The 21,483-nt window shown below is 37.9% G+C and overlaps 1 protein-coding gene across 1 annotated transcript in view; it reads right to left on the bottom strand.

Annotated features, from left to right (window-relative positions):
• The window catches only part of CNTNAP4 (contactin associated protein family member 4), a 290,556-nt gene that overhangs the window by 194,193 nt on the left and 74,880 nt on the right, over window positions 1-21,483 (bottom strand). Inside the window, exon 3 of the mRNA XM_050946065.1 lies at window positions 4,417-4,610. Coding sequence (XP_050802022.1) covers window positions 4,417-4,610 — 194 coding nt within the window. The remainder of the gene's footprint in view (window positions 1-4,416; window positions 4,611-21,483) is intronic.

The following is a 21,483-nucleotide window of genomic DNA, read 5'->3' as shown; positions in this document are numbered from 1 at the left end:
AATCTGAATGCTGAACATTGGTAATTTCTGATGTCACTTCTCCACTTTAGGCTTATAATTGAGAAGATAGTTTAATAAATATTAATGGCACCTAGATCAAAGCTTTGTAATGGATAAAGTGTCATGTCCTTGAAAAACAATGAATTTTGGAATTGTAGACATTTCTCACATTGTATATCAGAAAAGAACACAGGCTAGCTGTAATTGGAAAATAATTGCAATTTTTCCCTTCCAAATTGACTGCATGGCATAGTGATGCATCCTTCAGTGGGCCATGTCACTTGTGTACTATGCCATTCTCCCCCACATCGGTTGTAGTTGTTTGGAAGAATAAGTATAGAAAAGATGTTTATCCTTCCAGGGCACAAAGCTAGAACTTAAATATGCACTCAGATTTGCAACACAGATCACTATACAGAGAAAATGGGCCCCGTTGTGTCTGTAATTATATCCTAAAAAATAGGAAGATGCAAGCAGGTTGAAGAGTGTTTTGAAAGACGTATAGTTTCCACTGTTCAAATGCATTAACTGTGTAAAGTAATATAAAGAAACATCTAAAATTAATTTGAACAGAATTAATCTCTTCCAAAGATTAAATGAACCCTTTATAAAAGGTCAAAGTCTTATCAAAATATGTATTCTATTATTAATAAGAGCTGCTTCATTAAGAATTGCAGGCTGGTTAGAATTGTACCAAGTTTCAAAAAAAGATTTTAAGATTGATCCTAGGCATTACAGAGATGGGCAAGTCTTATTTCAGTATCAAGAAAAATAGTTGAGAAAATAAAGTACAACAGAAAAAATCTGCCCAGGTTGTGCAAAGGAAAATTGTGACTGACATATCAGAATGCCTTGAAAAAGTTAATCAAACATAAGAGAACAGAACTATTAGCTATATTCTCTAGTCTTTCCAAAAAGCTTTTATTACAGAATCTTTAAGAGTAAACAGAATGCAGAAATGACAGTAAAGTATTGTCATGGATCAAGAGATAGCAAGTAGGGAATATGTTTAAGTAGTCAGCTGACAGAGTAGGAAGAGATCAAGGGCCAGACTGTCCCCAGCCCTGTATGGGTGGACAAAGGGGACGCATACCTACAAGCAAGTCAGCAGTAGTGCTGAGAGCACAATCCTAGTTCTTGTGCTCAACAACCACAACTCCAGATACCTAGCTCATCAGCGGTGATAGTCTGCTCAAAATGAATGGAGATAGAGGGGAGGAGTCACAGACCTAACGTCCCTTGGCAGATGAGGCCTTTCGCTGGAGAAGACAATGCTGCACTCTTTCAAAGAGTGTTCTCAAGGTCGTATGCCCTTTGCACTCCCCTGCAAGAATCTCTGTCATGGTATAACCCCCACTCTGAACCTTAGCGTCCAAAAGATGGGGTACCAGCATGAATTCCCCTAAGCTTAATTACCAGCTTAGATTTTGCAGTGCTGCCACCAACCAGGACTTGCAGTGCCTGGTACACTCTGATCCCCCCAAAACCTTCTCAGAGGACCCCAAGACCCAGACCCCCTGGATTTTACACAAGGAAAGTAAACCTTTTCCCCCACCGTTGTCTCTCCCAGGCTTTCCCTCCCTGGGTTACCCTGGAAGATTACTGTGATTTAAACTCCTTGAATTTTAAAACAGAGAGGAATGCACCTTTCCCGCTCCTCTTTTCCCCTCCCCAAGAGGTAATACAGATTCAAGCTCCATGAATCTAAAACAGAGGGATTCCACCTTCCCTTCTCTCTTCCTGTCTCCCACCAATTCCCTGGTGAGTACAGACTCAATTCCCTTGAGCCTTAACAAGGAAAAAAAATCAATCAGGTCTCAAAAAGAAAAACTTTTAATAAAAGAAAGAAAAAAAGTAAAAGTTGTCACTGTAATTTAGATGGTAAATGTTACAGGGTCTTTCAGCTTATAGACACTAGAGAGGAGCCTTCCCCCCAGCACAAATACACATTAAAATTATTCCAGCAAAATACACATTTGCAAATAAAGAAAACAATCAAAAAGACTAAACTGCCTTTGTACTTATACTCACTATTTGAACAGAAAATTAGAGAGCCTGTAGGTACATCTGGTTACTCTCAGAATGCAGAGAGAACAATAGACAAACAAACACCACAAAACAAAGACTTCCCTCCACCGAGATTTGGAAGTATCTTGTCTTCTGATTGGTCCTCTGGTCAGGTGGTCCAGGTTCTCTGCTTGTAACCCTTTACAGGTAAAAGAGACAGTAACCCTTAACTATCTGTTTATGACAATCTCAGACTTGTCACCAGGATGCCGAGCCTCCACATCAGCCCCAATATCAGTTGCTTTGCAGTTCTATTTAGACTCAATAGTGGCTATTCTATATTAATAAACAACAATTAAAAGGAACCAAATAGTGAGACATTAAATTCTATTGAAGGAATAAACATATTTATTATTCAAGATTAGAAAGAATTTTCACAAATCCCAGAAACACTCAACAAACATAGAACAACTGGGCAACTTGATGGGAGCTATAATAAGATACAATGCAGGGTAATAAATATTAAAACAGACAATGTACTGCAAACTGTTTGCACACACTGATGAGTTCTGATTTACTTATAAAATCTCAGGGGAGGGGTGTGTGGGAAGCAAACTGTAGGAATCACCATGAAAATCTCAATGAAGCTGTTTCCCAATGCACGGTGGTAGTCCAAAAGGAAATAAGGAATCACGTAACCTGTTCTCCTTTCTCAGATGAGACGTTCCAATGATTTTAGAAGGGGATCAATTGTTTTCAGAGGACAGAAAATAATACCGAAAATACAATGAAATTATAAATTGATGTGATGAACTTAACTTGAATCCTGCATTTAAAGTTGGTCCCTTCATCTGAGAAAAGTCATAATAGAACTCTAAAAGGTCAAGAGAAGGACTACACAATAATTTGAGGCATGAGAGCTTCCATATAAACACCAGAATTATGTTACTTAGTTTGGAGAAGAGAAAAGTAAAAGTTCTGCTAGAAATAAAGCATATAAAGAAAGAAAGTATTAGGAAAAAAAAGAACAGTGTCCCTGAGTTCTGCATCACTCCTCCCTCAAGCCCTGCTTCCAACTTTTGGTCCAGCACATTACAATCAGTAGGGTGTCCCTTATGACTATGTTTGAGGAATGGAAATTGATGTCTTCCTTCTTCACCACAGCAACAATTAACAATTAGCTTCCTACATGGTGCCCCAGTTCCAATATCTGCAACTCCACTTAACAACCATGGGAAAGAGTTTGATGTTTCAGTTATAATGATCACCAGTAAAATAGTTACCTTCACTGACATTTAAAGTAGCCCTGTCAGGTTTCAGAATCAACACCTCACTGAAGTGTCCAGGCAGTTTACACCATTCAGATTTATTGTTTCAGCCTGTCCATAGACTCCAAAGACTTTGTGCTCATTTACCATTTAGATTCCCCTCCTTGTGAACATACAGACTAGAATATATATTTATTTTCTTATTATGTAAACACATGCTGGGGACCAAGTATGCAGCAAATTCAAAAAAGATAATTATGCAACAACTTATGCCAGTGCATAATCACATTATACCATACACAAGGCCTTGGCAATAATAGAATGAAAAGAGCACTTAAAATTGAAAGTTAACCAAAAATTAAAATGTATAAGACGATATACATTTTAACAGAATGTTTAATTAACCTTTGACACTCCCTTCAGTAAGAAATTATTGAAGTGAGAAGCTTAAGAAATTGAAAAATGAATCAAACATGTACATGTATAAGAAGAGATGGGCGTTACACTAGGCAGGATACAATTGCAGTACAAGGAGTATCAATTTTCTTGCTTCATTGTACAAATTGATAACCACTGAGAATCAAGAAAAGTTCCTCCCTTTATCAAATATTACAAAAATGCACACGTGCCATCGGCTCTAGAACCACCTCTGAGGTGCTGAGCATCCTCCACTATCACTGACCTTGGTGGGAGTGGAGGGGCTGAGCAACTTTTAGGATGGTTTTCTAGTGGGTTAGGGCTCAAAACATCAGAAACAGGACTCAATAGATATTACCACCAAAGGTTCTTGTGCTTACACTGTTTTTTAAAAAGTCATGGTTTCCATTTGTTTTTCTTTTTTTAAATCTTAGACCATATGATCCAAAAATAAGAACAGTAAAATATTTTCAATTTTAATACAATAAAAGTGACAGTGAAGAAAAACCACCACTCCACTGTACAAAACAAAAAGGATTGTGCATTACCTTTTTATTCCTCAGATCTTTTTAATGGAATAACGTGAATTATAAAAAAAATTATCTTGTAGCTATTTATTTGGATACCCCTTTCAAAGTAATTCTTTAAATTCCATTGTTTATTTCTATTGCACATGCTCCAACTTATCCACCAAAACTCAGTGCCTATCATTAAAGAAACATACCCAAATGATTTCTTCTTGATGATATTGTTTCCAGTTCCTTCCACTGTCACTGAACATCAGGAGGTAGCTTGTTACCCAGTCCGAACTCCCATATCCACCTTGGGTAGCAACCGCAGTGATCTCAGTTCTCTCACCAAGATCAATCTGGAGCCACTGATATTTGTTGGACATAAGAGGAGACCAACCACCAGCTCCTTTGAGAGTAAAGGTGGAAACAAAAGGAAAAAAAAATAGAATAAAAGTTGTAGAAAGATACATATTATTAATTCATAACAGGAGCAAATATCAAACCAGTGTATACAAAGACTACACCTCTACCTCGGAAGCCAAAAAATCATACTGCTATATAGGTGAAACTGCATTATATCAAACTTTCTTTGATCCACCAGAGTGTGCGGCCCCGCTCCCCGGAGCACTGCTTTACCGTGTTATATCCAAATTCGTGTTATATTGGGTCGTGTTATATCGAGGTAGAGGTGTAATTAAATTCACACTACAGATGAGCTAGAAATGATATATTCCTATTACTTGTGAGTGGCATTAAAAATATAAATCCCTAAAACAGTTTGAATGGAGGAATCTGAGCAAAAAATACTAAGATACATTGTGATTTTGATTTACTGCCTTTTTTTCCCCTGTCATCCTGTATCCCTCTTTTGCAATGGACTTTTCAGTGTACAGTATATGATTGTTAATTATAATAAAGCTCTTCACTTAGACAATGTCTTCATGCCAAGGTCTCAATTTGTTTACAAACCATAATTTACAAACCATAATAATGTTCCCATGAAGTAAAGATTTATGTCTATTTTTTTGTTGAGTAAACTGAGGTAAGTTTATGGAGGGAGTTTATATGATTTTCCAAAATCACCAGTAAGTCAGTAGCTGATTCAGGAATACAAACTAAGGTCCTGATCCTGTAAACACTTATGCACATGCTTAATCAGTAAGGCTACTGACAGGAGAAAAGTTAAGTATATACATAATTGTTCCAGGATCAGGGCCTACACCCTCTCCACTCAATCAAGAAACTAGTACTATATAAATAGTAGTAGTAGTCATTCCTAAACCAAACAGTTGATTTGAAAAAGAATTAAATTTATGTTGGCTTTTTTTTCCTTTACTTTGAACTTTGGGGTACAGGTATGGGGACCCGCATGAAAGACCCCCAAACTCATATTTTACCAGCTTAGGTTAAAACTCTTTTACGGCACAAGTTTTGTTTGTTTGTTTTTGGACGGTATTGCTGCCACCATCAAGTGATTTAAACAAACATTTAGGGAAGGACCACTTGGAACCCTATCCCCCCCCCCCCCCAAAAAAAATATTCCTCCAAGCCCTTTGCCCCCTTTTGAGGGAGGGGGGTACTTGAGAATAATATACCAACCACTAGGTTAGCAAAGTGAGCACAGATCAAATTTTTATTTTTTAGGACACTGGAAATTAATTAAGTTTTTAAAAGAAGAATTTTATTTAAAAAAAAGTAAAAGAATTACACCTGCAAAATTAGGATGGAAGAAAACTTTACAGAGTAAATAAAAAGATTTAAAACCCAGATGATTTTTTTTTTATTTTGCTTTTTAGTTACAAAACAGGAATAAAATCACCTTTTAGCATAAGGAAAATTTACAAGCTAAAACAAAAGATAATTTAACACTTTTTTTTTGCTATTACTTACAATTCTTGTAATTTCAGATGCTTATTTTAGGTATGGTTTTAGGAGATTTTTTTTTCTGCCCAGGTCTCTATTTGTTTGAGAGAGAACAACAAAGAGACCCCAAACAAAAACCTCCCGCCACAGATTTGAAAGGATTTTTTTTATTGTTGTTTTTTTTTGGTTAGGTGCCAACCAGGTTATTTGAGCTTTTTAACCCCTTACAGGTAAAGGAGGGATTTTATGCTACCCTTAGCTGTATGTTTAGGACACACCTTGAAATTGCAGATGGTGCTGGACAGCCTGTTTTACACAGGCTGTGATTTTTTTTTTTCTGGAGCTTTAGCAGAAAACAGCATTAATAAGAAACATGCACCTTTAGCTATACTACTGATTATATAAAAACTAACAATATTTTTCACATTTTAAGGATGATTTTAACCAGTTGATTTTGGAAAACTTTTACAGGAGAGTGCATTAGCCACTTCATTAGAAGCTTTTGAAAAGTTTGTATTTTAACATTAAAATTTTGGAGAGCTAAACTTTACCGAAGAAGTGTTTATTTTTGTTTGTTTGTTTGTTGACGGTATGAAGTCACTTTAGCGCAGCATGGTTGATTTGCAGGTGGAAACGCTGTTTTTAAATATATGGGCGTAGCTTCTTTAGAGAGTACACAATGGTGTAACCTTTTTTTTGTTGTTGTTATTGACCAGTGATCACTTTTTTTGGATAATTTTTGCTGAGAAACATGACAGGGTGAAATTCCCCCCCCCTTTTTTTGGGGGGGGGCATTAAAACTGCTTCCACACCACACTTGGATGAATTTGTGGCTACTAGTAAAGGTTAAAGTTTGGGGCCCTTAGCACAGGGTTAGACATGAGTGTTGCTTTAAGCTGGTTAAAGGTCTTTTCACACTTTTGAGTTTACTGAATTGCATTTGGCTTTTTTTGCGGGGTTAGGTTTGTTAGTGGTGTGGCGATTTGGCTGTACTGCAGTACAAATTGCCTGTAATATTTGGCCAAGCCTAAGAAGGATTGGAGCTTTTTTTTTTTTTTTTTTTTTATTTAAACTTTGGGACAGGCCACTTTTGGATAACATTTACTTTGGCCTGTAGGAGGTTGATAGTTTTGTGACCCACCTAGTGCTTAAGGTAAGTTACTTTCTTTAGGCCTATTTGACACTTTTTAGCCTTAACAGTTAGTTTTGCCTTTCTTACGTGCTCAAAGACTTTCTGTAGATGCTTTAGGTGTTATTCCCATTAATTAGAAAAGATGGCCACATTATAAAGGTAAGCGACTGCAGATTTTTTAAATTTCACTAGAAGAATAATTACAAGTTTTTGGAAGGTGGTGGGTGCATTTTGCAGCCTGAAATGGAGCACATTAAATGTATATAGCCCTACATGGGTAATGAAGGCTGACCTTTTTTTGGCGGATTTATTTAGTGGTACTTGCCCATACCCTTTGGCTAAGTTTAAGGTAGAGCTAAACAGGGCATGTTCCAGTTTTTTAAATAGCTTATTTGTGAGTAGCATTGGACAGTTGTCTGGGTGAGTTACAGCATTTAGCTTATGGTAGTTCACCCAAAAGCGTATTTTCCCATCTGGTTTGGGAACTAGATAAGGTGTTTGGGGGAGGTTGGGGAATGTAGGTGGGGCCGTGGGCTGCCCCTGGTGGTAGGCTGTTGTTTCAAGTTGCCCCTTCTGATATTCGCTTCAACTGCTACTAGCTTTTTTTTTTCCTGCCACCTCCACCCATTTGGTTCTGATTTCCCCCACCTCGATTACAGTTTTGGGCTTCCCATCGAGGATGTACCTTTTTATTCTCTCAGGAACACCCTCTAAGAACTGCTTTATTTGCATTAGGAAAGCCAGATTTTCTAGAGATTTAACGTTTGTATCTGATATTCAGGCATCCCAATTTTTTACAATGTGGTAGGTGTCTTGGGAAAATGCCATGTCTGGTTTCCACCTTAGGGCTTTGAACCGCTGACGGTCATGCTTAGGTATTAGCCTCATTCTAATTCTGGCCTTTTTTTAAAAAAAAAAAGTTTGTAGCTGTTTGTGTGTTCCTTAGGCATTTCAACTGCCACCTCCGCTAAGGATTCACTGAGCTGTGGCCTCAGCTTCAGCATATACTAGTTTGTAGAGATGCTGTACCCAAGGCAGGCCCTTTTGAAATTTTGTAAGAAAGCCTTTGTATTATTGCCTACCTTGTAGGTGGGAAATTTTTTGAAATGGGGAGCAGTACCTGGAGAAGGATTGTTAGGGTTATCTGGTAGACCTAGCTTAGCCCTTTCCAGATCTAAACACTTCAACTTTAACTCTGTATCCAAGCATTTCACCTCCATTTGCATCTCCAAGCATTTTGCATGTTTTTTTCTTCTTCGCTTCCAACTTTAAGTGCTTTAAGGCCATCTGTCTTATGGTTTTCTTTTTTCTCTTCAGCTTCCAATTTGGCTAATTCTAGTTTCTTTTGGATCTCACTTTTCATCATCCTTGCCTTCCTACACTTAGCCTAGCCTAACTCAAAAGCTAGAAAAAAAACAAATCATACAGCTTGCGAATTTTCTTGCTGTAACTTAACTTCTCTACCTCCAAGCAAGAAAGAAGACTCCAGCTGCAATCAGCTTAAAAAAATAAAAATAAATAAAAGGGTCCTTAAAAAAAAATCCCTGGTATTCAATCAGCCAAAAGAAAAAATGTTTTTAAAATCCTTAGGTCCATGCTTCTGGTTCAAAATGATCCCACCGCTAACACCACATCAGGGTTCCCTCCCCACTCTGAGGTACAGATGTGAGGACCTGCATGAAAGACTCCCTAAGTTTATATTTCACCAGGTTAGGTTAAAACTTCCCCAAGGCACAAATTCCTTTCCTTGTCCTTGGTGGTGGCAGCAGTACCATCCAAGTGATTTAAACAAACATTCAGGAAGGGGCCACTTGGAGCCCTATCCCCCCCAAAAAAATCCCCCCAAACCCCTTCACCCCCTTTCCTGGGGGGATTTCAAAATAATATACCGTTAGGTAGCAAAGTGAGCACAGACCAAATCCCTGGTTTTTAGGACACTGAAAATCAACCGGGTTCTTAACAAAATAATTTAAAAAAATATATATATGAAAAAAGTAAAAGAATCATACATGCAAAATTTGGATGGAAGATAACTTTACAGTGCAAATAAAACAACTTAAAACCCAGATGATTCCCCTCTGATTCTGCTTCCCAGTTACAAAACAGGAATAAAAGTACCTTTTAGCACAGGGAAAATTTACAATCTAAAGCAAAAGATAATTTAACAAATTTTTTGCTATTACTTACAATTTTCATAATTTTAGATACTTATTTTAAGTAGGGTTTTAGGAGATTTTTTTTTTATGCCCTGGTCCCTCTCTGTCCGAGAGAAAACAACAAAGAGAGCCCAAACAAAAACCTCCCCCCACAGATTTGAAAGGATTTTCTTTCCTTATTGGTTCTTTTGGTGAAGTGCCAACCAGGTTATTTGAGCTTTTTAACCTCTTACAGGTAAAGGAGGGATTTTTCACTACCCTTAGCTGTATGTTTATGACAGTTTATAATGTGTTTCACTGAAATCTACTAATAATCAAAATCAATATTATACTTTCAGCACCAAATTTCTACATCTGTTTAAAAAGGACTCAAACAATAAAACGTGTGGAAAGGACAATTGGATCCAACCTGTTCTTCGTTATCACATTCTTCACTATCACCCCAACTGACTTACACAGCCCAGCCCATCCTAAACACAAAGGTGCAAAGAACAAATTATTAGGAAATTAAGCTAATAAAATAGGAAATGAAACTTTATAATCTCTCTGAATTTATCAGGACCGCTATTTTTATTTTTTCACATATTAGTGGACAAAGTTATGACGTGGTGGGCAGAATTACTGGGGTGCAGTGACAGTGAATGAGGAAGGGTTATATTTTATTTTATTGAATACAGTCAGATAAAAAGAGCCACTTTTCCCAGACGCTAGACATCCTTGACAAATGTTTAAGCAACACACTAAATAGCAGCAATTTCCACCATATGCAGCAAAAACCAATAATGCTTGAGAATAATGATATATCAGTTCATCTCCATACATTTTTACATTTATGGGGAGTTTAATGTGCACAATGTTTTGTAATAAAAGTGTATTATTGAGTTTTAGAGTTTGCAGGATTGTGACTCACAATCTCAACATTAACTCTTTTTAAATTACTTTTTTTTATGCTTTTCCTTGTTTTTTGAATGAGCCTTGAACATTTAAATCAGTTTGGTGTATATGCTCTGCAAGAAGAGAGCTCTGCTCTGGCCGATCATGGAGGGCACATCCGTAATGCTATAACCCCCATTTGCAATGCATTTATGTACTAGTTCAGCATAACAGCTTCCCTGGTTTAAACTTATATGGTAAAATTTAAAAACCTAGTTGCCTAATATTAGTCTACTAAACAGATGCTTTTGTCTAGACCTTAATTAGGATTTAGAAGTATAAATGTAGATACCCAGGTTGGGACATTTTGGCCTTAATTCCTAAGAGGCTTGACTTTGCCACCTTTACTTATTGTAAGCAGTACTTTACCCCATAAGTGGTCCCATTGAAATCAGTGATACAGAATAGAGTAGGAGTCTACTTGACAAGAGCAAAGGTGGCAAAATCAGGGCCTAAATGTGTCACTATAGTACTATGCTTTGAATATGATTACAATTCAGCATTTAAAGACTGGCTGGCATCTCTCCTTTTATTTTATTTATTTATTTATTTATGTTTTCTCATCTCAATTTCTCCATTATCTTACAATCATGAGACTTTTTTTTTCCCATTTAAAAATGTACTCAATTATCAACGAACAGCTTAAGAAGAGGGGTAAGAAAAATTCAGCAGCCACATGGCGGTATGCTTCCACTATACTAATATTGAATCACCACACCACGCCACATGAATGGAAGCATGAGCTGTTGAACACTAAGTGCTAGAGTCTCTTGTGTGCCAGAGAGCCACTTCTCACAGATATTGGGAGAAGGCAGAAGGAGGATAGTTACTTCTCCCCAATTTTCAGGACTCGCCACAGACCTAACCCAATTTAGAGCTGCTGCTGGGCTGTTCCAAGTTGTGCTACTGGTATAGAGTCCTTAATGCACCTTTCATCAGAGGAGATTAGGTATAACAGAGCTTCACTACACTTTTGTCCTCACCCCACCCTACCTCCTCTAACATGCCCACCGTTGCAGGGGAGGGGGCAAAGGACATAACAGTGGCACACCTGTTCCAGTAGGAAAACCTCGCTGGCAGAGGAATTCTCTACTGGTCTTTTCTGGCAGATATGACTGCTTTTTAGTATCTGAGTTGCACAAAGGGACAATAGTTGCATAGAGAATCTGGCCTTGAATTTCCCTTTTAATCACAAGAAGTGATGCATTTATATAGTGGAATCACGTGAAGATGACTACAGTGACTACCAATAGCATACTTGTTCAAATAAGTAGAGAATTCATTTTTTAAATGTCAGGACTACTAAAGAGAAATTATCTTGATCATATCTGCAAAAATATCCATAGTATATAGTACAAAAACAGTTTTTACAGGAGTAATTCTATAGTTTTGTCATTTATCACATTTTCCCTTAAGCAGGTATCTCTCAATTATATCAAAGGAAAACATTATACAATGTCCAGTAAAGAGACAGTCAGTGATCAGCAAGCATAGAAGGGATCATTTGCATAAGACATGCATATAGTCCATGAAAATGGAATTGTCAAAAAGAGTCTGTAAGATAGGTTAAGAGTGCAGATGCAATTGCATAAGTTTTGTCTCATTGTTTCACTAAGATTAAAAAAAAAAGTCAATCTCTATATTGCATATAAGCTTTCCAGAAATTCAAAGCACTCTTGGTGAAATCACAGAGATTGTTAGAAAACCTATCATTACTTATTTTTATGAATGAGTTGTTTTGTTATTAATTGAAGACCAAAAATATTTCATTAAATCAAAAACAGCTATTTACTAAGTCAACTAAGGCCAAGTGCCGCTTATATCCACCTCAGTTTACTGTAATAGAAAAGCCACTGAGTTGAGAGAAATGTCTGTTTTGTTTGAAAATAAATGTTTGGGGGGTTGTTCAGTGATTATTTGAATTTTTTTCTGTGTAGTAACATTTTGTTATTCTTTGATAATAATCTATTCTATTGGTATTTCAAGTTGCTGGCCAGAGGTTCTGTATATAAAACTCACTGTACCTCTAAAATTACATTAAGCAAATCAGGATCTTCCTTCATTTAGTTCATGTGAAGACTTATTCATGTTTCCAGGATTCTTGAAGCACGGGCCACATACGATTACAAAGTCTCCAGTTTGAATCTGGCCACATAAGCAGTAACTGAATTTGGGGCTAAATCATGCCCTTTAAGGAAAACACCAAATGACAGCTAAAAAACTCTACGTAATTCAAGATGTGGGATTTCCTGTGAGGTGGGCAGTCTTGAATTTAGAGTTGTGACCCTAACCAACGCATGAATGCCTCTAAACCCATTGGCTCAATGTCTCCAATGTTAGTCCATGGGCATCCTGACCCTCCACCAACCACGACTGCCTTCTCAGCAGCTATAACCCCCTTAGGAAATTTGTAAGTGTGGAACTATGTTCTGCTTCATTAAAAAAAAAAAACAGTAAAATTAACACATTGGTATGCACGTTGGCAATCTCAAGAGACAGATCAAGGACTGGAATGATCTCCTGAGGATAGGAATGAGGTGTATTTAGTGAAACAGCGTGGTGGCATTTACACTGTAACGTAAAGAGTTAATAGCTCCAGGATCTTGGCCTGAAGCAAAGCCTTTGAAAGTGTGTTCCTTAGTGCTTGGTAAATAGGGAGGCAAATAAGGAGCCACAAAGTTAGGGAACAGAGGTTAAGAGTACATATCAGTGTGAACATAGAGCTCATATCTCCAATAAAGGAACATTTAAATTTCACTCATTTGTGTGGTAATCTTTGTTATGTGCCCTGGCCCAGCAACCTCAATTCTGTCATTTCCTAATTTTTGAGTTGCTGAATTTAAAACCTTGATAATGTTAATCTAACAGATATTTTTGTTTTGCATATTTATATTAAGACACATTTTGTTTCAATCATTTATCTTCTGTTGTATTTCCCACAACCTCTCTTTTAAGAAGGGGTGGGGGGGTTGGGGAGGCAAAGGCATTCCCCCCCCCATGGACAAACTCCCATAGAAAATAGAGAGAACTGGTATGCATTGTTCTGAATTAGGAGCCCTAGGCAGGTTGCTGTTGTCTCCAATCACTTCCTGAACACTTGTCAGAAAAGATTTCTAATATAATTTTCTTTACTGCCCATTGTCCCTTGCTACAATTGTCTCCATTGGGATTATATGCACAGAGTGTGCCTGAGGGATCTACGGTGAAGTTTCAAAAGCAAACATAACAAAAGTGGTGCTAATAACTAATAAAAATAATCCTGAATGGATAATCCTAAATGCTACTATTTGTAGTATTAATTACAGCTATGAAAAATCCCTTAAATATTTATTGTGTGTTAAAAGTTGGGATTCTCATTAAACTTTGCAATTTTAGCCCAACGTGAAAAGCTACCATTCCTTCCGCCTCTTCAGCCCCAAACCGTTTCCCTTATGAATCTGTGTTTCCCATTTTGCTCTAGCAGCAGGATCTTTTGAAGCCACTTGACAGGCTAATAGAACGTCCCCTGCTTTGTACTCTTCTGCTCATCAGTCTGCCAGGGACCACAATGTGGTCAAACACCACACAGTTGCCATCAGCCAGCTGTTGTACTTACTGAGTTCCAAACACCCATGCAACACTTACATATAAACCTGCTAATTAAGCTATAGGATATAAAGTCATTTTAAAATGACTCCTTTCTGAAAATTTTTAGATAAGCCTAATTCTTTTTAGAATACCTCCAGCAAATAAATTTCTGAAATGTAATAGTTAAATACTGAGACTCATTTGAACATGATTATAAAAACTAAGAAACTGACCATATACTTACATATAAACCTGCTAATTAAGCTATAGGATATAAAGTCATTTTAAAATGACTCCTTTCTGAAAATTTTTAGATAAGCCTAATTCTTTTTAGAATACCTCCAGAAAATAAAATTCTGAAATGTAATAGTTAAATACTGAGACTCATTTGAACATGATTATAAAATCTAAGAAACTGACAATTTTCAACAGTTATTAATATGCAGACATTGAACTTATGAACTCTCATTTATTACCATTTCTGTCAATTTCTGCAGTGCTTGTCATCTAATATTATTTGTAAAGTTAATTTGATGTCAAATGTGTTTTAGGTTGAACTTCATGGAATGCAATACATTTTGCATTATTTTTTAAACAGAGAATGCATTGTGCAATGTATTTTTGCAGGATAAGCCAATTTAGGGGATTGGACAGAAAGTCTTCTTCATCAAAAGAACCAACTTATAGCTCAATCAGTTATTTAAGCAAGCATTTCAGTGACTGAGCCATAAGCAAGGCCCATGCCTGCCGCTTGTCTCTAGACCTTGGGGAAGTTCACAGGAGGGAAGTTGCTTTTTTTTTAAAAGCATGCAGGAGAAGAGCTCCCCTCCTGTGCATCTCCTATAACATAAAAAATGTAAACTGCTCAACTATCCTGCCTGCAGGCCGCTTAGCCCCAGCCTTCCCATCTTCTAGTTCACTGTGGTCCTCTCTCCACTACCCTATGCAGGTTTGGACTTCTGAACACACACATTTTAGATGCATATTTTTTATGTATATTTCAGTAAGTATAACAATTTTATGTTTAAAACATTATAAATAGAACAACATAAGTATGAACAACTTAAGTGAACAGAAGAAACTTGGAGTGGGCTGAGAAGAGAGCCAGGTAGTGGGAGGCAGAAGGTGTCTGTTTAGGATTTAGAGCAGATGACAGTAGCCGAAGGTCTTGAGAGTGGAGCTGCCCAGGGAATTAGTGAAACAATCATATTCACTGTGTTTAAAACTTCACATTCCCAGCAGAGAAAGTATGAAATGATGATTGAGCTTTCTCACCTCACCTCACAGCTTGTCAGGCTGCCAGGCCCCTGCTGCTTCATGTGAAAAGCTTTTAGAAATCTAGAACAGAAACTGGAGCACCACTTAAAGTTTCTCTCAGGTGTGCTACCCCATTATTTTTTATACTGCTACACTACTTCCTTTTGCTGCGTTGGTGTGTAAATTAAACCAATTTACAGCAGCTGACAGAAATGTATCCTCACTCACACCAGTTTATTAGTGCATAACTTACATCATATTTTATGTCACTGCTTAATGTGGTCATATTATGATGAGTCAAACTTTTAACAAACACGTATAGTATATGTGTCTTTTCTCTGTTTAACAAAGCAGCATATTTCCCATATAGAGAAATCCATGAAAGTTGACTTTACACTGAATTCAATAGTTAAACCGGGGATGAATTTGGCTCCACATGCTACAACAAATTTTCTTGACAAAACCTAGTGGTGATTGTGATTTAATGTGCTTAGAAAAGTTAATTTCATGAGTTAAATGAAATTAAGTAGCTTGCAATGTCAGTGGAGATAAAACAATGACAAAACACATAGAGAAGTAAATACCTTGTTTTGCTTTTCAAGCTAAATAACAGAATCATACTTTAAATAAATTAAATGTTCATACAACTGCAACTATACTTGTAAGCAAACTAACTAAGCAAGGTTTTTATAGAATTGTCTACTGAACAGCAGGAACCTGTATGCTTGCACTAAGATAGTAAATCACTTTTATAAAGGACTCAAAAATTCTTCTATTGATCAGATATTAACTCTGTTTAAAGACATAAGACATAATAAGATCAACAGTAAACTGCAGCAATTCCAAAAACAGCAAACAAGACACTGAACAGTGATACGAAGCTTTTTAAAAACTGTGTCTAAGGTTTATATCTAATTGCCACTTGAATGACCTTAATATTTTTGCCTATGCGGTCTTATCCTATAGTTATGTTGGGGGTTGGGAGAAAACTGGTCGGAGTTGGTGGACATAACAGCTGCCTTCCATTCAGGCTAAATAAAGACACAATTGAATACACCTTTGATTAGTTCAAGATTTTGAATTATGTAGGTAGAGGCTTGGGACTCCAGAATCCTGTCTTGTTGAGCTAGACACGTTAGCCTCTGCAACGAATACCCAGGGTCTGAACCATGCCCCCAAAGCCGCAGACTTAACTCAGCAAGTACTCTTGTCTCCAGCACCCAGCCACCCATCTCCCAATGGGATCCAAATCCCAAATAAATCCATTTTACGCTGTATAAAGCTTATACAGGGTAAACTCATAAATTGTCTGCCCTCTGTAATTTGTATATTCACATTCATAATGCATATGGAGTGCAACATCACAGGAGGCATACCTTTGACCTATATGAATGTGAACAGACATCTCCAGGTGCCTGAATCCCAGTTATAACAGTTACATTTACATACTCCACTTGGAGAACCTTTTAGCAGAGACAGACTGACCCTGATTTTATCTTTATATTCTACAAAAAGTCTGGGGAAATCGCAGAAAAGTTTGGTCCTTAAGAGGCTTCCTGGAGATGAAAAGTATGGAGCCAAACCTCCCTCAATGTGAACAAGGAATCAACATGGAACTTCTCCTATGGCAAGAAAGATTTACAGCTGTGAAGTTCATCAGGCTCTAAGAAATATCATTTGTGCTCTGTTGAAAATGGATTTTGATTTGTCTACGTGAAGCCACATGGACTTGACATGGCAGGCATTTGGTGAAAATCCTCATTGCCACAGAAAGACTATAGGATAGAACACAACACTGGTGGAGATCTTTTTATAGACAAGACTAGAGGTATATTGTTGGGAGACGTACAAATTGAGACTTGCTGCTTGGAGCTGAAAGCAACTGACAAGCTGCTCCCAGTAGTAGAAGAAAAGTATTTCTGAGAAGAATCCTGGCTTCCTAGATGTTGAGAAAAGCTCTACATCTGGCAACAGAAGGGAGTGGGCATTCTCTTTTGTTTTTTCAGGAGCTGATCTAAATGAGTCATATTTTGCCAGCTCTGCTTTATAGCTGTCAACACTCAAAGATAGTGTGGTTGAGGAAAAAGCCAGAAGCCTCCAAAGCACTGTAGCCTACAGGCATTCCTCATAGGTACTCACAATAACTGAACAGTTCAAAGGACATTCGAACAATGCAGAACATAGAGATGTTCCAACCATGCACTTTTCCTCCATATACACCCTCTACCCCAGGGCCAGTAAGGGAGCTGGGCCAAGACACCAGTTCAGTAGCCCAACATCAACAAGTGGGACCAACCATGATTCAGATCACTTAGTACTTGTGAACCAGTGCAAAAGAAATGCAGCATGACTAAGAGTCGAGCCAATGATTTTAGTCTCAGTAGAAAAAAGAAACAGATGTTTTTATTTCACTTTCCATTTTGGGCTGTCAGACTCATGCTCAGCATGTCAAAAATTTAAATTTCTAAAAAGTGGCAACATTAGTCTTACTAGAAGAAAAGTTAAAGTTACTCATAAACATGTACAACAAGTATCGTGTACTATGCCAAATCTCAGCTAAGATGTTTCAGAGCCATTTTCAATCTAACTCAAGATGATAGCACGGCACTGGAAAATGATACTTGTAATCAAAGGGCCAATTCAGTGTTCACCTACCCCTTGAAGTCAATTGCATGAATGTAGCTAACCTTATTTTGATCCCAATCTTCTGTGCTGACAGTTATTCAGATGTGTCCCATTTTGCTTTCCATCTTCTGAAGCCTTTAAAGACATCTTTTCTCAATCAATCATTATCTAAATATATTCCAGTGGGCTATTTCATAATGCAGTGGCTGACATGATGCATCAAAAGGACAGGTATTTGGCAACAATTCAAAGAGTTATCAAAGCCACTATTCTTTTTTCAGCTTTTCTATCAGCATAACACTGTAAAACGATATGGACTGACTGCCTACACTAGGTGGCTTCTTTTGCATTATATGGGAATATACTATACCATAGTTATACTGTTTGATACAATTAATAGTATACTCTGAACTTTACAAGTAGATTACAAAAAAAAGTAAGATATGCCAGACAAATACCTCACAATTATAAGATATTTTATAACAGTTTGTGAAGATAATACTATGAAATTGATTCACCTCTACTAACTTGCTAAGCCTTATCCCCAAGGAGGGCAAGTATTTGCACCAACAGCCTCTTATGCGGATTCTGCCAGAGCAGGGCACTTTTAAACCTCATCAATTTCTCCCTGGGAGCCCACTGGTGGACACTACTTTGGTAATATGCCAATTCAGTGCTCCCTTTGGCTGTACCTAATGCCCAGCCAGCACTGTATGTTTTTGCTCCTGTGCTGATCAGCTGCAGATAAACTTTTTTTGAGCACATATTCTGACTTCTTCCCAGGGCTGAATGTAGAACAGATTAAATTTTGGGAGGTTGCCTCCTTCATAATAATAAGTGGTGGGCAACCTGCGGCCCATCAGAATAATCCGCTGGTGGGCTGTGAGACAGGTTATTTACATTGACCATCCACAAGTATGGCCGCCCGCTGCTCCCAATGGCCGTGGGTCACAATTTCTGGCCAATGGGAACTGCAGGAAGCAGCACCCAGCACCTTTCCGCAGCCCACGCCATTTCCCGCAGCTCCTATTGGCCAGGAACGGCGAACCATGGCCACTGGGAGCTGCGGGGGGCCATGCCTGCAGACAGTCAATGTAAACAAATTGTCTTGTGGCCTGCCAGCAGATTACTCAGATGGGACGCAGGTTGCCCACCACTGAAGTAAATTGTATAACTGGTGTCAAACCCATGAGGGTAACTGTGCTTTTGATCCCATTGTAGCCTCCTCGAGAGCACCCTCACTCAGATCTCAGGCTTCTGCTGTAACCTATCTTGGAGTAGCAACTTGCATTCCTCTCCCTCCCTCCAGACTGAGGGTTTAGGCTGAAATTTCCTCCTGCAATCATTCCCTCACTGTGATCACCTTAGCAAGTCTGAGTTCAGTTCACTGGCTGTCCTGTTATTTCCCAAGGATAATGACAGGGTTTACCAGTGACCAGACAGCCTTCGCAAAGCATAGCATGTATTTAGAACAAAATAATTACAGAGAAAATATATCTTGAAAGCAAGAAACAGCTTATCTGTGCACTGTTTTACCAGGTGGCACCCATCTTTCACATGGAGACCCTGATAGGTTTTCAAGTCCTTCAAACCTACCTAGTAGGGTTTTCCCTTCCTGGATAAAGTCGCATCTCAGTTCTTGATAGAGTGAGAGGGAACCTTCACCTATAACAGGTTTCCCACTACAACTATTCTAAGTTTTCTGAACCCAGTTAAAACCAGTTAATGCATTTCCTCCAAATTGGTAGTACTTCTGCTAACCTGTTTACCTGTCTAGAAATTTGCAGTAATTACCCCCATGATGTTAGATTCTGATAGCTCATTCTTGCTTAGTGACATTCCTTCAATCACCGTGTCGTTTCTCTTGTTTCAAGAAAAGTTAACATCTTCACACCCAGTCGGTAGCAAAATCAAGGGAGCGAGAAACTGAGTCACACATTGGGGTGTGGTAAATAATGAAAAGGAAAGGCCACTAATACACAAAGTTAACTTTGAGTGCAAGCAATTGATGTGTTTTAATATAACTAAATGTAAATATATACATCTAGGGAACAAAGAACATAGTCATACTTACAGGATGGGAGAATCTATCCTGGAAAGCAGTGACTCTGAAAAAGATTTGGGGATTGTGGTGGATAATCATCTAAATGAGCTCCTAGTGTGAAACTGAGGCCAAAAGGGCTAATGTGACCCTTGGATGCATAAACAGAGGAATCTTGAGTACGACTAGAGAGGTTATTGTACTCTCTATTTGGCACCAGTGTGACAACTCCTGGGATACTGAGTACAGTTCTGTTGTCCACAACTGAAGAAGGATGTTGAAAAATTGGAAAGGGTCAGAGAAGATCCATGAGAACGATCAGAGGATTGGAAAACATATTTTTTAGTGATAGACTCAAGAAGCTCAATTTCTTTAGCTTAAGAGAAGCTTAAGAGGTGACTTAATTACAGTCTGCAAGTAAATACATAGGGATCAAATATTTAAAAATGGGCTCCTCAATCTAGGAGAGAAAGGTATAATACTACCCAGTGACTGAAAATTGAATCTAAAAAAATTCAGATGGGAAATAAGGCATATACTTTTTAACGGTGAGAGTAATAACCATTAGAACAATTTACCTGGGGTCATGGTGGATTTTCCATCACTGATTATTTTTATATCAAGGTTGGATTTTTTTGTTCATGGAAGATCTGCTCTAGGAATTATTTTGGGGAAGTTCTATGGCCTGTGTTATACAGGAGGTATTACTAGGTATCTACTAGATGATCACAATGGTCCCTTCTGGCCTTCCAATTTATGAATCTATAAAAATTGTTTCATAAAAATAAATCAGAAGTTTCTCAGTTCTCCACAGATGATAACAAGAAAAAAACAGAAAAAAAATATGCTTCTCTTCATCATCTCTCATTGAGTTGCTGGGCTAAGTCTACCACACTCAGACTTCTGAGCTGGTTGCTTTGTATAATATCCCATTTCTGGTTCCATATCTATTGATGTGGTGATAAACAAACAAAGGAAGCAACCAACATTCAAAATGGATCTGCATATTAATCACAGGAACTGTTTTCTCTCCGCTTAGTTATCAATGAATTCTGAATGTTGTTTTATCCATCTATAGGAGTCTTAGCAACATGCCTTACTCGTTGCTGGCCCTTGAAGTTTAGGCAAGCAAACTGCCACAACCCAAAGTGATCTTTTTACCTGTCACTGCTATAGATTTCAGCTACTTTCCACCAGCATGTAAGAATTCAGTTCCTTTTATGCTTTCTTTGGCTTCTTCTTTCCTCATCCCTGAGGACATGAAAATCTGCACAAAACAAACCATCGTCCAATTTAAACTTTGTCCTTTTTTCTAGCCTAGCATTGGCCTCAAGGCAGGGGACTGACACATTATTTCTCAGAGTATACGTGAATAGTGCAAAAAAACAGTCATTTGGCTTCCGTGCATATTATACAGAGAAGGAAGAAGCTTGTAGACCATAAATATTCACTACATGCTACTTTGACATTTTCCAGCTGCGAAGCTGCCTTGGAAATTAAATCAAGCTTCTGAGCTCATGATGTAAGCCACTGCTTGTGACTAGTGAGGTGGATTGTGGATAACTTAGAGGGTTTAGTATATAGATCAAAATTCACTTTTATGATGCATGCCCTCCATTATGACTTGCATTCTACTGTGCTTACATATTGATCTCCCATCAGTATCTACAGCATAGTCAATGGGAAATCTATGCACTTAGAGAGA

This window comes from Gopherus flavomarginatus, chromosome 3 (assembly GCF_025201925.1).
Source record: "Gopherus flavomarginatus isolate rGopFla2 chromosome 3, rGopFla2.mat.asm, whole genome shotgun sequence".
In the NCBI taxonomy this organism is placed as follows: domain Eukaryota; kingdom Metazoa; phylum Chordata; order Testudines; family Testudinidae; genus Gopherus; species Gopherus flavomarginatus.
Note: the sequence above shows the minus strand (reverse complement) of the source record. Positions and strands in the feature narration are given on the sequence as shown.